Below are 16,896 nucleotides of genomic sequence, written 5' to 3' on the forward strand. Positions count from 1 at the left end.
ATCGTCTGGTCCTCCAGAATCTGACACGCATTCCGGCTGTGTCTTCAGACCCTGTGAAGCGTGCTGGTGTGTCCCAGGCCCTCTCTCAGCTCCCACAGTGCCGTCTACACGTCAGGCACACCTGTCACCGGCTGGACAGCACACGCAGTCCATCCTTAACAAATACCAGCTCAGCTGGGTTTGTTCCCATACAGATTAACTTGTCGTCCTTGGAGGACCAGCTCTGGGTCTAACGTCAAAATGTATGTCTTTTCACACCCAGGAGACCGCCTGGTGGCTCCTCGGCTCTCACGGGTGTGGCTGGTGCTCTGGACCACGGCTTTTAGACAGAAAGACCTGGGAAGCTTCTGATTCATCAGGAGGGGACTCTTTAATACCTTTTCTTTTTTCTTTCCTGATTTAGAATGTAATAATCGCTTTATAAAGACATTTTCAAATGCATACAAACACAAAGAAAGCCCGCAGTCGCCCAGCGGTACCAGTCACACACACAGACCACCGTTTGTGTAGCCCGATCTCAGTGTTGGATGGTTGGGATGGTCTTGGTTTCTGTTGCTCTAACTGACGCTGAAGCAAATGGCTTTGGTTGTTTCTGCGCACAAGGTCGGCACTTTCTCCTGGTGACGTCCTCAAGCGGCTCCCTGGGGGTGCGGGCACAGCCCTGCATTCCCTCACACCCCCGTGTCCTCTGCCTTTCCTCAGGAAACCGCATTCTGGCCAGTGGCTCTGTGAGGATCCCTAGGTTCGTGCTCCTGGAGTCTGGGGGTCTGCAGATCACCCCCGTCTTCATCCAGGATGCTGGCAACTACACCTGCTACGCAGCCAACACGGAGGGGTCCCTGGACGCGTCCGCAGCGCTGACCGTGTGGAGTAAGGACCACAGCCCCATGGGACCTTCTGTTAAAGATGGTTTAATCACCGTGTCGTCTGTGCTTGGGGAGCCTCCGTGCGCTCGGACCCGCTAATCTAATCAGAGGAGAATCGTCATTTTTACAACTAATTTATAGAAATCTGCTGAGTAATTAATTTTCCAGCTTCTGAAAGAGTAATTAGAAAATGTATTCAAAGATTTAGTGGGGATGTTTCAGGAAAGAGAGAAGATTAACTTTTTAAAGTCAGTAGGCAGGGATATTATCCCAAACTAACTCGAGTAACAACTGATAGGCTGGCTAGCTGTGTGAGCAGCACATAAGAAAACCGGATCAAGAATTAAAATCAGACAAGACCCTGCACCTCAGAGCACCCGCTTTCCTGCCCGATTCCTGGGAGCAGTAGCGGCCCAGCACCCCCAGACTGTTAGGTGCCAGTGACACGGCACCCATGACAGCGCCTCGCAGAGTGAGCGAGCACGGGGTGGGCAGTAGGAACCGCCAGGATGGTGGCGGTCTCGGGAGGGAACCGGTGCTTCCTCGGCACGTGGGACCCGTTGGACCTGCATGCAGCCCTCCCCTCGTTTTCTTCCCGAGGGTCCAGAGGTTCTGGGATGACCCGAGAGGGCGAGACTGACCTGCTCCCTTGGCCGGGATGTGGGCGGGCTCGCGCTCAGTTCCCTGAGCCGTTCTGAGCGCTTCCACCACGCTCGGGTGGCCAAGATAAGAGACAAACAGGAGGTTTTGATGTTAGATGAGCAGTTCATTACCCCCCAGGGGAGGAGACTGCCAAGCGTGCAGTCTTGTCTGAGTTGTGTCTCGTCTTCCCAGATCGAACGTCCATCGTTAACCCTCCGGAGGACCTCGTGGTGATTAAGGGGACCACGGCCACGCTGCACTGCGGAGCCACGCACGACCCCCGTGTTCCTCTCCGGTCAGCTGGGTCGATTACAGCGTTTGGGGTTCATTCGTGTGCTGTGAGCTGGGGGCCTGAAGTCGCGATGAGAAGGGGGAATTGGGGAACTTCGATTGCAGCCACGGAGCCCTGGTTTTGGTGTTTGACGGTCTCGGGTCCCATCATTCATCACACAAATCCCATTTTCCACTCCGGCCTTATGTATTATTTACAGTGAGCCGTGTTCCACTTCATGACTTCAGTGTGGCTGTCCGTGATTTTTCTGCGAGGTTAATACACTATCTGCAAAGCGTACTTGTCAGAGGCCGATACTTAATGAGAGAACGATCTGGAGGGACTGGATGGGATTGCGGTGGTGTTTGCGCTGGGGCTGCGCTGGGCCCCGGGGGCTCTCTGGTCCCGGGGTGGCGTCCCCGTGCCCTGGGGCGAGGGGGCTCCACGTGGGAGAAAGGCAGCGTCGCTTATTCAGCATGTTTAGGGGAGACGCGTGAAAAGGAGGGACCTGGTGCCGTGGGGGCTCCCTGTGGGGCTCGGGACGCCCAGTCCTGGCTGGACTTGGACTGGGAAGGTCACAAGGAGGAATGTGGCAGTCCAGGGAGACACCTGGCAGCAGACACAGGCGGATGCTGGGGGCGAGCTTCTCACGGTCAGCCGGACGGTGCAGTCCAGGTGCCCTCCTGCTTTCTGCAGCACCTCGCCTGGCGGAGAGGGCGGTGACTGCAGGCGCCTGCGTCACCGGATTCCGACACTAAGCCGTTTTCTCTCTTCTTGGGCAGGAGTTTGGCAAGTCGTTAATTTCCCCGCTCTGCCTGCCTCTCTGAAGCTCCCCGGAGCTCAAAGTCCAAGTCTGGTTTAGTTAGCAGAATGTCGAATGAGAAACCAACCAACCAACCAACGAGTGAGGGATTGCCTGGAGAATCCGGGACTCTGGACGAGAATGCGCTCGTTTCTCAGTGCCTAGGGAGTGTCGCCGAGAGACTAAGCGAGGACAGACGGGGCGGTTTTCTGCTTCTCTGAGGGCCCACAGGAAACCCCCTTGGATTGTTGGGGTTTTCACGTAGCTTTTACATGTGATTAAACAGACAGAAGTGTCGCTTCCTCCCTGAGAGGAATCAGCCTGCTCACCCTTGGGCGCCCCCAGCCCAGGGTCCTCTGCCCCACCCAGCAGGGGCCCTGAGGGATGAGGGAAGCTGGATGCCGCCCCCAGCGAGCGCTCCATCCACTTCCTCACGCGCAGCCAGTCCCGCCCTGTCTGGGGACTTGCAGACACGGTTTGTAAGTGTCTGCGCCCTGGGCGTATTAAGCCTTTAGAGAACGGGGCACATTTTGGAAAGAAAGCCCTCACTGTCACCCCATCTAGCAGTGACATCCACAGGCTAGATGGGCTTTTAATCGTGTGCACATTTGAAAAGAAAAGTGTAAAAACGTCATCAAGAATTCAATGAGAAAGAAATGCAGTTTTAGGGACAAGCTGCCGGAATGGTTGGATTTTAAGAAAACACGTTTATGGGGTGTGATCTGTTTTTTTCAGGAGTTGGGTAGTTCCACCCTGGGGATGTTTTTAACAGCCCTTGCCTCCCATGCAGGCGGCACCCTTGTCCTGCCGGAGCAGGAGGTACAGTTGTCACAGTGACAGGTGTGACCACGGCTCACAGACGCCCCGTCCTAAACCCAAAGACAGATGAATGTTTACACTTATCTTCATCGTCCCGTTTTAAGTTCAGCATCTCTGTATTGTGGCCAAGACATCTGGTTGCTTTTTTTTCAAGTTATAATTCACACGTCGTAACGTTCACTCTCTAAAGGAGCACGAAGTTCAGTGCTTTTTACTGTGTTCACAAGGTCGTCAGCTGTTCGCTTTTTAACAGACTCGGGCCTCTCTGTTTGGCCCACAGCTACGTCTGGAAGAAGGACAGCGTGGTCATCACCCCACCCAGCAGCTCCAGGATCGTGGTAGAGCAGGACGGGTCCCTCCTCATTAGCCAGACGTGGTCAGGGGACATCGGAGACTACACCTGTGAAATTATTTCTGAGGGCGGGAACGACTCCAGGGCGGCCCGCCTGGAGGTGATGTGAGTATCGCGGCTGCCAGGTGTCTACCTCCTCCTGGCCCTCACCGCCCCGCCCACGTGACCGTCAGTTAGCCGTGTGACACCCACACGCGGCCCAAGCCAGCAGTCAGAGGCCACGGCCTTGGGCCTCACAGGCAAGTACACTTATCTATTTGCTTTTGAAAAACGGTGCCCAGCCTGCCCGAAGTTCCCCAAGCACAGACGTACAAGAGTAAAACCCGCAAGTGGAGAAGCAGGGCAGGGCCGGGGTCCGGGTCGGGGTCCAGGCCGGGGTCCAGGCCGCCGCCCTAGCCGATTCAGGGCGCACGGGGCCCTTAGAAAAGGCAGTTCTGAGTGGCTTTCCTCACTGCTCTCTGCCCACCGCAACCCAGGCAGAATTCTGCAGACAAAAGTCAGTCCCTGAAGGAGACTCTGATCGCTGTTACAGGGCCGTGTCTCATCTGCCTTTGAACCCCCAGGCACAGGCCGAGGGGATTGAAGAAGAAAACTCCTGCTTGGTGCTCAGCACGAGTCCCCTGTGTTTGTCGCACACAAACGTGAGCAAGCAGCTTTCCGGCAGCCCCGCATGTGGGGTTTGACGGGGGAGCCACGTGCAGCTGCGAGCCCAGAAAGGCAGCCGTTGTACCCCTGGGACCTGGGAGAGCCTGGTTCCTCCTCCAGGCTGGTCTCTGTCCAGGACGACCTTGTTCCCTGCAGAGATCACCCAGTTAGTCACGACGCACAGGTGCCCGTGGCCCAAGAGCATCGGCTGGGGTCCTGGTGCTGTAGCCGCACAGGGGTCCTGACTGTGCCTGGAAGGATTGGGCTCCCTGTCCCCTGCCTCTGGCCACTGGACCCGCTGACCTCGGGCTCTTCCGGCCTCCTGGGCCCCCGGTCCCCCTCCAGGGCGCCTCGGCCTCCGCTGCCTCCACAGCTTGGCCTGGGTCCTCTGTCATCTCCCCCAAAGGGTGCACCCCCCCGAGGAATCAGCACAGGACCCCTTCCTGCCAGCGGGACATGGATGTCCCACCCCCGCCAGCACTGCCCAGGCGGGGAGAAGCGCCTGTTTCTGTGAGCCCTTCCCTCGCTGGGCGGCACGGTGCGTCCCGGGTGCCTGACTGTCGGGTGCCCCTTGGGCGCTTGGTGAATACAGGTCGGGGGCTGAACGAACGTGCGTCTGTTACGGGCCCTCAGCGACCGTCCCAGCGACTCTGCTCACACCCTGTGTCTTCCCTTAGGTGCCCCCACGCCCCAGGCCACCCCACAATCCAGAGCCAGGCGCACAACCCTTGCTCAGCCCTGGTCCCCTGTCTCTCCTCTGTCCTTAGCTCACGTTGGGGATCTTTTTAGAAAAATGTTGATCTTGTTGGCGTCCGTGACCGGTGAATTCACACAATGCACTATGCTGTGCACATTTTTAAAACTCCCTTTGAGAACTCTCAGATCGTCCATCATGGGTACCAAATAAATAAGTGTTAGCATTTCATAAAGACTGTCACAGAAGCCAGACCGCGTGCTTCCAGCATAGTGCGCTCTTTTCACTCCGCACGCTCTTTACGCTCTGCTGGTTTGCACGTCTCCCCTGCTATTCGCTTATTTGATTTCCTCTAAGTAAAATACATTTTTTCCAGCAAGTACTGCTGTTTCTATAAAATAATAGGTTTTCTGTAATGGTAAACGCCTCATCACTAAATACAGAAATACTTGCGGGCTTGTGATTCAAACCAGTTTAGGCACAACTGGTTGCAGGACTGATCTGGGAGGCAGAGCCATGTGAACTGCCGGTGTAGCAAGCGTCCATTCTTCCAAATCTGCACGAACGGGGAAGGCTGTAGGTCAGAGCGTCGTGTGTCTGCAGAACCAGCACGGCCCTAACTCTGCGGCCTCGGTAATGACAACAGTAGTAATAGTCACCACTCGAACGTTTGCAGGGCAGTTTGTGCTTCTCAGAGAATTTTCAAATCAAGCTTGATCGCATTTCCCTGATTTACTCAGATGATGGGGAAAAAAATCTCATATCGCAGAAGTGACTGGAGGTACTTACAGCAAAATAGTGGCCTTCAAAGGAGCCCGGAAGCCTGCTTCCTCGGCCTCCCCACTTGAGTTAAAAGCTACTTAGTTAAATATAGAAATTAGGGGCGTTCAAGTGGGCTTTCCAGAAGTAGGCCTTCGGTGGCTTGCTTCTGCTCTCCGCCTGTCTTCTCGGGGGTTGGCGCCCGGAGCCCTCTCTGCTGTACAAGCCGGTGGCGGGCACATCCCGGTGCCCCCAGCACCCCACAGGGAGCAGTCGCCGTCCCCACCCCTGGGCGAGGCTGGACCAGGGGCCCCTCCCCAGTTCTTACTGTGTGACTTGGGGCAGGTGGCCTCACTCCTCAGCCTCGGTTTTCTCGCCTGTGAACTGGGCACCTTGTCACTGGGCAAGTGAGGTTTGAATGACCGGGAGCCTAGCCTGGGGGTGGGGGACACTCAGGCAGTCACAGCTATCATTACACCTGATGGTCTTGTCCCAAATGTTCCTCCTCCTGTCAGCGGGACCCCCACCTCCACAGCTGGGCTGGGAGATCTGTCTCCTGTCCTACTGTGTCTTGACCAAGTTCTCATGACCGTCTGAAAAGCAAGGCCTGTCTGTCTGCTGAGCGCCCAGCCCCAGGGCTGGCGGGGGCTTGTCAGGCCCCCGTCGCCCCAGGCAAGCCCTGCTCTGCTCCCTAGGTGGCCCTGGGCCTGGGTGCTCGGTGCCCTGAGGAGTGGTCGGCCTCACCCCTCCCGAGAGGAGAGGCGTCTGTGGTCCCACGATGCGTCCAGCAGATGGACGACACGGGCGGCGTCGTGCTGGCCACCGGCCGTGCTGGGGTGTCTTGGCCACTCGTTGGCCAGGGCCTGACGGGAAGGAGCTGGTTCCGGGCGACCCCCACTCCCAGAGCTCCTCGCTGCACTGAGCACACCGGAGGGTCCAGGCTCTGAACGCTTTATGGGTTGACTGTTAATCACTTGAAGACCCAATTAGCATCTTTCCTTCTGAGATCAGAGACAAATCCTGCTGACATGCCGAGCACAGAGAAGAACCTAATCCAGGGGCCGGCACGCAGGCGCGGACCCAAGGCGGCGGGAGAGACCTCTCCGAGTAGAACTACCCCTGACAAAGCCACGGCGAGGCGCTGGCACGCAGCACGGTTTCTCAAGGGCGACCGGGCCCTGTCGTCTTCGTCCTCAGAGCGAAGGCCGAGGAGACGGGTTTGACCAAGTCACTGTGCACGCGTCAGCGAGGCAACGGGTTTTACAGGAAAGCACCCAGCGGAGCCCCTCCCGCCAGCTCGGTCCCGCGACCGCAGCCTCGCCGGCCGCCTCCCCCGAGCCTGTGTCAGAGCCGCTTCCCTCAGGCACCCCGCGCCGGCCTCCCCGCGCGCTCCGGGTTTTGTCCGGGCTGGTTTCCGACATTGCCGTGCTGTCCTCTGCTGGACAGTGACTTCTCTAAACTACCGAGTGACTCAGCACGGGCCTGGCCCCGCTGTCCTCAGATCTCGCTCGTTTGTCTCCCCGTCTGCACGCCACCATCCGTGAGTCACTCTGCTGATCACCTCCTTTCAGAGCTGGCGGAGAAGTGCCCAGACACGGTCTCGTCCTATTAGGTGTGAGTCTCTGAAATGGATCCGGGATACATTAAAGCCTCACTTATCTGTGGATGGCTGAGTCAAGAATTTCACAAAGCTGAATCTTCCAGATAACCGAAACTTACCATTTAAAGAAGGAGGGCCCGTTTCCAGTGTATGTTAAACAGTTCTTTGCATGCGAAACCGGTAATGGTGAACACGAGAGCGATCCTTGAGGGTATTCCCATGTAGGGAGACTGGAACTAGGAGAAAGTCCGCATTTCCTTCCGGCTCTGAGTCCTGTGGTGCATGCAAAAGCCGCACTGGGCCTGAGCCGTCCTCCTGGACGTGACGGTGGACGGCGCTGGGCAGCGGTGGACAAGCGTTCGAAGCTTCTTGCTTCTGCATGTGCCCCGGCACCTCGGTTCCTGCCCGCAGGGTCTCCAGGCTGCTTTGCCCTTGCACCTCCCCAGTCTTGTCGATCTTTGTAAGCATCTTTCTCCCCCGTCCGCCCTAGGCTCCTGGCTACCATTGTTGCTATTTGCAGGCCGACTTCTGCAGCCCCCGTGGGCTTCCGCTTGGCGGCTTTCCCGGGGCTGGGAGGCGGGAGCTCAGAAACCACTCCTCCGGGACTCCCGCGCTGGGTCAGGGCTGGGCAGGTGGGTTGTGCCGAAGTCCAAGGACTCCAGCGCTAAGGCCCAGCCAGGGAGGTTGCCCCGGGGGACCTCCAGACGAGTGCCAGCGACCAGCCCACCAGTGACATAGCGCTCCGGCCCCCAGGAAAAGGCTGCCGTGTGCCCTCCCTCAGGCCCAGAGAAGCATGAGCTGAGGTGGGGTGTAAACCGCGGTTCTCCTGGCCGTGGGACGTTTAGGCTTCAGATAGGGACCCCGGACAAGGTGCAGAGGGGCGGTGGTAGGCCCGGGGCCACAGCATGACTTTCCTACTGTCCGCGAGGAGCCTGTCCCTTTCCGGCCTGCCTCCCCCCACGTCCTGCCATCCTTGAGAATGAGATGGCCCCCCTGCAGGCCTTGTCCCGAGCCAGCTGTGTGCCCCCACCTCTGGCTCCTGTGTGCTTGCTCGGACTCCGATGTGCATGCCTGCTGCGGCCACCTGCCCCCTAACTTCTGACCAGCTTTTGTCTTGTGAGCTGTCCCCTCCTGACGTCACACCCACCATCATCTGATGTTTTATCTCCAGGATGCTTTCTAATGAGCAGCCCTTGGGGTCCCTTTCCAGCCCTGGAAGGTCAGTGACACACAGATAAGACAGGAGTTTCAAACTCGGGGGTCCCTTACTTGCCTTCCTCCACGACCCAGTGCAAACCCTGTGCTCCCCCCCACCCCGGTGCCCCCAACCTCCCCCGGGTCTTACCTGCACCCTTAGCAGGCCTGGCCCCTTCCTTGTCCTCCTCCCACCCTCACACCTGCCAGGTGTTAGACCCCCACCTCCTCCGCAGGGTGCCCAGCGCGGCACAGTCCCCCAGCCACCGCGTGACTCCACGGCAGCTGTGAGCCCTGGGAGGGCAGGGCTGTGGCAGCCCCTGCCCCGTGCCCCCGACCTGTGAGGCTCAGGACGGGTTGCTGGTTCATCCCTCCTCTCCTGTGTGGGTCACTTCTCCACCACCCCACGTTTCGCTGTGTGCCCACTCCAGCCCCGTGCCCGGCCCTGGTGGAGGGAGAAAGGCTACAGCAGAGAAGGACGCGGATCACAGTCCCACACGGTGCCCTGGGGTCCCTGCGCCTGCAGGGCTTCGTGATACTCGTGGCACTGAAACATCTATAAATTGCAGTTCGAATCAGGAGGTGGAAGTGACTGGTTCTGCTCGAGAGTTAGCCAAGGGTGACAGGGAGGCCTGGGAAGTCCTCATGGAGGAGAGAGCTGGACGCTGAGCTGGGTGTTCTGATGCAGGGACCTGCAGTCCACAAGCCTCTCCTGGGAGCACACAGGGAGCTGGGAGTCATCAGCGTTGAGGCCGGGACGTTCTATGCTCTCAGGAGAGCCCCCGGCGTGGGGATGGGGCTGACGAGTCGGGGCCTGGGGGGAGCGGCACGACTCCCGACAATGTGGAGGGTCCTAAGTGCGCCCCAGAGGCAGCAGGCAGGGTGTCAGGGTGGTCAGGGCCCTGGGAGGCTAGACTGTGGACGGAGCAGGGGGGTTGGTGGTGTGGGCACTTCTGGGGGACAGCACGTAGGATTCGTGACTCACTGGACACGTGTGTGTATAAGGGTGGACGGCGGCTGGGAGTGGAGGGTCTGGAGGACAGCCACTGACTGGAAGGGCGGGCTGGCAGGTAAACGCACGAGTGGTGGGAGGACTGACCCACGACTCGTCAACCCCCAGAGGTAATCCTCTGAAACGTCCCATTGGACCTGCTTCCTGCCCCTGTGAGATGCCACTTAGGACCTCCCCGGGCCTTCTCTGCTTCACACAGGTCTTTTCCAGCTGTGTGGTCCTGCCTCTGCTCCCAAGGCCTCGGGCCACACGCGCATCTCTCCTCCTGACTTGGCAGAGGGACGGCGGTGGCCATCAGGGAGGCTCTTTGAACACCGGCAGTGTCCACAGGTAGCACATGGCCCCGAGCACCAGCCAGCCCTGGCGGCCTCCGAAGTCCACACTCCTCAGGTCAGAAGATCTTCCCCACCAGGGCAAGTCTCCACAGTGCAGTTCTGATGCTGACTGGCTGGAGTTAGCACAGACCCCGCAGAAGGGACTGTCCCCAACTAGACTGTCCGCACTCCACACACCAGCCACAGGCTCCTGGCCTCCCGGGCCCCTAACGGACTCACTGATGTTTGGGCCTCCTGCTGCCCCCAGTTCAGCAGGTCCCTGGAACAACTCAGTCCAGTGCTCGCTTATGACCTCAGTCTTACCATAAAGGGTAAGAACCAGGCCCAGACAAGTGAAGAGGCGCCCGGGGCCCGGTCTGGGAGGGCCCCAGGCACGAGGCCTCCACGTCTTCCAGGTGCGTCGCCCTCCTGGACACACGTGTCTGATCTCCACCCAGGAAGCTCCACTCAGCTTGGTGTCCAGCTTTTACTGGGGCTTCATTCCATGGCCGTGCTGGACTGAATCATTGGCATGTGATTGACCTCAGGCTCTGGCCCCGACCCCTCCACTTCCCAGGAGATCCCAGTCGGGCTGACATCCCTGGCCCAGAGTCCAGCCCTCTGATCACAGGGTTGGCCTGTCCAGCGTGGATACCCGCTCCCGGCACTATGTAGGCCCCCCGTCCCCGCGCATCCTTTAGCTCAGACTCGGCCCCTGAGGGGCCGCCGTGAATAGCAGACGCACTTCTGTCACTCAGGACAAAGGCCAAACTTGTCTTACTTGGATATGTTTTTCCTCATTGATCCTCAGTTTGTTTTCAGGTAGGACTGTTTCAGCAACTTTGGTTTGGTTGCAGAACAAACGAGTTCCAGCAGAAAACAGGGCTTGTGGAAAAGACGGTTTCGTTCCTGGCGTTTCCCTGTATCGGCGTCCGCTGGACGTCTGAGGGAGGTCCCGTTATTGGAGAACTCAAGTAGAAACAGCAGCTCCTTTTCAGACTTAAAACTGAATTTACAATTAAAGAGAAAACAAGACAGCATTTCAGGCTCCAGTTTATTCTTCATTGTACTGATTTAAAGTCGCTGTCTACGTTAGAAATACGAGTTTGTTTATAAATGGCGTGCGTGGGCTAGAGAGAGCTGTGTTTCTCAGGTAGCAGCAGCACGTAACCGCTTAATAAATTTCAAAGAGTAATGAGTACATTTTTTAAATTAAAAATATCAAGTATAATTATGGCTTTTTGTGCTGACCTCCGTGCACCAGCAGGGATTGGTGTCTGAGAGAGACCAAGAGCCAGTGAGTGGGCGAAGCGGGTCGCAGTGGGCGTCCCCCTTCCCAGCACTCCTTGTGAGGGCAGAAGCCATTCCTAACGGCCAGAAAACAGGGTCCTGCTCCCGGATCACGGGTCGTAAAGGTTAAGTACGGGGCTGGGCAGCTCGCGGTCGCAGGCCCCTCGGCAGTAGAAACCAGGCAGCTGGATTTCGAAGTTTCATCCCCAGTGAAGCCCTGCGAGGGCCTTTCCTGTTAGTAACTTCTGTGCAGAACTTACTTGCCTTGATTGTGTCCCCATTTCATCGCCTTGCTGGTGGGTGATGTACTGTTCTCCATGGGAGTCCAGTTAGGGCTTTCCCCACATTTCCCTTTCAGGGCTTCTCCCAAACCTGCTCTCTCCAGCAGAAGACAGCCTGACCGCAGAGCCACACGCTCGCAGCCGTGAGGCGGCCCTGTCGTCCAGGAGCGCGTGTGGGCACGGTGGCCGGCGACGCCCAATGGCTGGTGGCGGAAACTTACACCGTGAATCACAGCACCCCCGACCTGTCCCTATCCCTGTTCCAGGGCGTGCTGCACTCCCACGAGCAGCCTCTAGCCGTAAAAACAAATTGTTGGCCAAGTTTTCTACATTAAATTATACGCTGTATAAAATCAGCACTCCCCACCCATTCCAGTGAGAGGCATCGTTTGTGTAGTCCCTACCAGAGGGATTAAATCAAATTACGTTTGGAAATTGTTCTTTAAAACATTGTGAACAGTAAAAGGTTTTTTTGTTGGACAGGGGAGTAGTTAGTGTTTGTGTTTGGGGCATATTTGATGTTCTGCATTTTCCAAACATCGCACCCCAGGACTGGAGAGGATGGGCCGGGAGGCCAGCCAGCGATTCTGACGTGTGTGTTTTGTTTGTTTCTTTTTCTTTTTGTTCCTTTGTATCCAAGTGAACTGCCTCACTCCCCTCAGAACCTCCTGGCCAGCCTGAATTCCTCCCACAGCCACACCGTGATGCTCTCCTGGGTCCGACCCTTTGATGGAAACAGCCCAGTTCTTTATTACATCGTGGAGCTGTCTGAAAACAGTAAGTAGCCAAGTCAAATGGTCACCGTGGACAGTTGTCAGATCTCTCTCTGCTCTCAATTTCCTTAACCTTTACTTCTGACTCAGACCCAGAAAGACGAGGGAAATGTTAGGATGCTTCACAGAGTTTCAGATGAAAACCGCGGCTCTGGCTTTGGAGAAATTAAAGGGCGGCGTGGGGGGCCTGGGCGGCGCAGCAGAGGGAGTGCGAGCGGGATCCGGGTCGAGGCCCCAGTGGCCGCGCACACAGGGTGCCGGGCTCAGCATAGTCCCCCGAGCGAACTCGGAAGTGCGTTACCTGGGCCTCCACTGGGGCTGATCTGAGGGTCAACAGTGCAGTAATTAACCTCTCCCGGAGCTTGTCTCCGGCGCAGACACGGTGCCAAGTGATCAGTGGGCCCTTCTTCCCTCGCCGTCCTCAACCTCTCGGCAGCGGTCAGCAGCATCCTTCATCCCAACACTCTCCTCCTTGGCGTCCCTCCAGCCCCACTGGCCAGCCCTCCCTCCTGTCCCCTGCTGCCCCTTGGGTCACCTGGTCACTCCTCCCTGCTCTCCCAGGACCTTTTCCTAGTAAATCTCAGGAGTCCCTGTGATTTCAAGTGGCATCTTTTCCTGATCTTTGATATCTTTATCTGAACCTCTGGTATCACACGTGGAACCCAGCCACTTCTCTCCACTGGTTGTGTCACAGACGCCTCCGACTCTAATTCTTCAAGGTGTGTCTTTGGGCTTTTTTAACCCTAACTCTGTTCTCGCCTCGTCACTGCGGCCATTCTAATCTCGTTGTCAGCACCCTGGGTGACTTCTGTGTCACTCGAGCCAGAAGCATGGAACAGCCCCTCTCCCGACCCCACGCCGGGCCCTTCGTCTGCAGAGTCCTTCCCTGGGCCTCCCCCAGGGTGCAGCTGGCCAGACCACAGGTGTCCGGGCCCTCAGGACAGTCAAGCTCCCCGGGCCGGCAGCTCACCTCATCCTGCCAGTGGTATGAGAAGTGGGTCCGGTTTCAGGATAGCTGGGAGTGGTGCTCCTGCAGTGTCCCCTCCACCCAGACCTGACTGTCCTGCTGGGCCTCATGGGCACTTGGCACTGCTCACGGCCCCGGCAGAGACACCAGGGCTCTGCCGCAGGTCCTCCCGAGTGACCTGTACCTCTTCCTCTGGGACTCAAGGTGTGTCTTTGGGCTTTTTTAACCCTAACCCTGACCCTAACCGGGACTCCCTCAGCGCATCTCCTGATTACCTCTCATCCTTCCCTTTCCTCTCACATGACAGACCCCGTGCTGGTCGCCGCGTGCTCAGACCACAGCCGACACCGCGCCCTCATTTCATAGCTGAGGAGACAGACGTGTGGGTGTAGGTCCCTGGTCCAAGGCCCCAGGAAGTCACCGGGGAGGATGGGGCTCTGCCGAGGTCACAGGAAGTCACCGGGAAGGAGGGGGCTCCACCAAGGTCACAGGAAGTCACCGGGGAGGAGTGGGCTCCACGTGGTGTCAGCACCTGGAGCCGGAGCTCCCCCTCATCACCAGGCTGCTGCAGAGATGTTTGGGGGGCAGACCCCCCTCTTGTGATTTAGCAGTGGGTTTGGGGTGAATGTGGACCCAGGATGGCACTTGGTTTCCGTCTCTGTGGGGGTTAAAGGAAGCCACTCTGTGAACCTCCTTTATTTGAATTGGGCCCCCCACCCCACCCCCACCTCCACCCCCAGCCATGTCAATGTTCTACTTCTGTGTCCTGGTTCTTAAATGTTCAGCCTTGGCAACACTGGCTTCAGATTTGAGCACATTTTGGGCCAAGGTGCGGGGGTCCAGGCCCTCACTCCCCTGCCACGGTCATCTCTGGGGGCCCATGTGGCCTCTTTCCTCAGGGAGGGGCAGGGGCATGAATGGAAATCAGCCAACACACACCTTGGCTGTAGCCCAGCGGCTCTGGTCAGAGATGGAGGGGTTGGCATTATTTACTGAAGGAACTTCTCCTGAGAAGGTAAGGTTTCCCTGAGGACGTCAGGGCCATGGGGCTCATAAGAAAAACAGGACTTGACAGTAATGTGTACAGAGAGCAGGGCTCCTGCCATCAGGATTCCCACAGAGATGACCCCCACTGGGCGTCTGTCTCCTTGAGGGCAGGACTGTGTTTTGCTCATCTTGGGACCCTCAGCAGGTCCTTGGAGATGAGCAGGACCTGGATCTCAGGTGGAGTCCCCTGGTGATGGGCCCAAGTTATAGTCATAGACCATCCTTTCCCCGGTCACACAAAATAAGGCGTTGTTTCAAGTGCCACGCCAGCTACTTTCTCAACCCACTCCGTGATCAGTTGGCTCTTTCAGTCAGACCTCTTGCCTAGATAAGAGACAGGTTTACGTCCAGCCATTCATTCCAGCCAGCCAGCCATTCATCCATCCATTCACCAAGTCCTGATGGTGTCTGCCCCCTCCAGGCACTCGGCTGGGTGCTGAGAGGATCGGTCTCAACCTGTAATGGCAGGGACCGGGTCAGGACCATGGACACATCCTGCCGCGGCTGCTCCCAAGGGAAACCTACAGGGTGCTGTGCACAGGCAGGACCGGGAACCGAGCGACAGAGGGGAGACCTGGGCTGGTGGAGGACCAGCAGCAGCATCGACAGAGGCCGCTGAGGGAAAGCTCTGAGGCATGTCTAGACACAGCCGACTTTCAAAGTGACTGCGGCTTGCTTGCGGGGCTGGGCCAGGACACGGCTGGGGGTTGTGCAGTCGCCTGGGGACGTTCTCCCTCATGGTCGATGGCCCAGCCCACATACCGCTTTCCTCCGTATCTCCGTGACCCACGGCCCCACCACGTCCAGGCAAGATGGATGTTTCCCTGCCAAGGCTCCTCTACCAGGATATGTATTTCCCTGTGAGCATCGGTGTACTTGTAATAGTCACTGGTTTATGTGTGGGCCTTCCAGAGAGCCCAGGCCCTTCCGGGGGTGGGGAGGCATGAGCCAGGATCTTTGTCCTGTATCAGCACAGCAAGGGCCTGGCACATCCTGGGTGTTTCTGTGGGTGAGCAGCGTCCCTCTCACTGCAAAAGTGACCGAGGGCACCATCAGCCCCTCATCTGCCCCTGGTCTCCTGCTAGACCTGCCTGCAGCTGGCCGAGGCTCCAGCTTCCTTTCCTTGAGAGCCTCTGTGGAAGAATGTGGAAGAATCTGGAATGTTCTACACTGTTGTCACTGTTGCATCAAGTGTTATTTTCACATGAGGAATTTAAAGTGGCTGAGACGGTCGTCTCCTGGCCGGTCCTGACTGCAGTCATGCAAATCCAGACTGGGGCCTGGGCCCGATCAGCCCGGGCTGCTCCCCACCGATGAACTGTGTGTCTTCCTGTCATGAAGATAGCAAGGCCAGCGCTGTCTTCCAGGCCAATGATCCGGTGTTTATTTTTACTAGGAACCAGTGCCCGTAAGAAGCAGCCAGACATCCTGGCTAATCACGGTCAGAGAGAACAGCCAGCAGAAGTACACTAACATGGAAATCACGTTTGGCCTCCTCTCTGTGCTATGCAAGTGGCCGGTTCTAATAGCTCCATCCAGCGGTCCCTTCATCCAGCTACTTGGGGTCTTCTCTGCAGCCAGCGCCTCCTGGCAGGCTGATTAGGATGCCGTTCCCTTGGGGACCGTGGGTCTGGCAGGGACCAAACTGGCTGGGGTAGTGGCAGAGGCAGGCGCTTTGTGGCACCTGTGCTCCCGACAACCCGAATGCCAGCCGCTACAGCGGGGCCCCGTCAGAGCGTCTATGGGGCAGAGCCCTGGAGCTTGTGCTGAGCGTCTGTCCATGCGCTTGACCGGGGTCGAGCCCTTCATGGAGGGTGCGTCTGGCCCTCTGCAGGCATCCTGTAGTCCTCTGTGAAGCCGGCACTTCTCTTGTTCCAAGTGTCTCTGCAGTAAGCTAAAGAGGGTGACAGGGGCTTAAAGCCCGGCCCAGGGTACAAGCCTGCTGGGCTGAGAGCTCAGAGGGTCAGGCCGGGTGGGGCAAGGGGAGCCGAGGGCATCCCTGTGTTGGGAGACAGCAGGGATTCTTGATATCTTCACAGCAAGGACGCCTACACAGGCTGAGAATTCTGTTGCATAGCAAAGGAATCTGGCCCACTCTCTAAAATGTTTGTTGAGTTTGAGCAAGAATAACCTTTAAGATCATTATGATCGCAAAAGGGGGAGGACTGCCAGAAAACACTGGTGAGAGACTTGGCGGCGGACCGACGCGCAGACCCCTGGGTATCTCCGCTAGCAGCCTCAGGGTTACCTGTTCTCTTCACTGTTCTCGAGCCGTTTTTGCAACTCTAGATGACAGAAAACTCGTAGTGAGGCAGGTGATGCTTGTCCTTGGAAATGCCCGTAAGTCGTGTCCCGGTTGTAAGCGGTCTTTGCAGTCACTGGTTGCTGCTCTGTAGCTGTTGGCCGGCTTTGCATCTGCTTGTGGATTCACGCTAGCATTCCTGACAATCAATGCGTGTGTGTGGTTTGAATTCTCTCTTGATACATTGTAACATCTTACCAGTTCTTTCATGAATTAATGGCAAGTCAAGTCTTCGACGTGTATTTATTTTATATTTGGATGAGAGT

At 57.5% G+C, this 16,896-nt stretch overlaps 1 protein-coding gene across 1 annotated transcript in view; it reads left to right on the forward strand.

The window, feature by feature from the left end:
- Positions 1-16,896, forward strand: part of LOC140691186 (protein sidekick-1-like) — a 390,631-nt gene that overhangs the window by 323,151 nt on the left and 50,584 nt on the right. Inside the window, exons 12-15 of the mRNA XM_072954110.1 lie at positions 703-870; positions 1,701-1,803; positions 3,681-3,857; positions 12,182-12,318. Of these exons, the coding sequence (XP_072810211.1) occupies positions 703-870; positions 1,701-1,803; positions 3,681-3,857; positions 12,182-12,318 (585 nt within the window). The remainder of the gene's footprint in view (positions 1-702; positions 871-1,700; positions 1,804-3,680; positions 3,858-12,181; positions 12,319-16,896) is intronic.

This window comes from Vicugna pacos, chromosome 33 (assembly GCF_048564905.1).
Source record: "Vicugna pacos chromosome 33, VicPac4, whole genome shotgun sequence".
Taxonomy (NCBI): Eukaryota; Metazoa; Chordata; class Mammalia; order Artiodactyla; family Camelidae; genus Vicugna; species Vicugna pacos.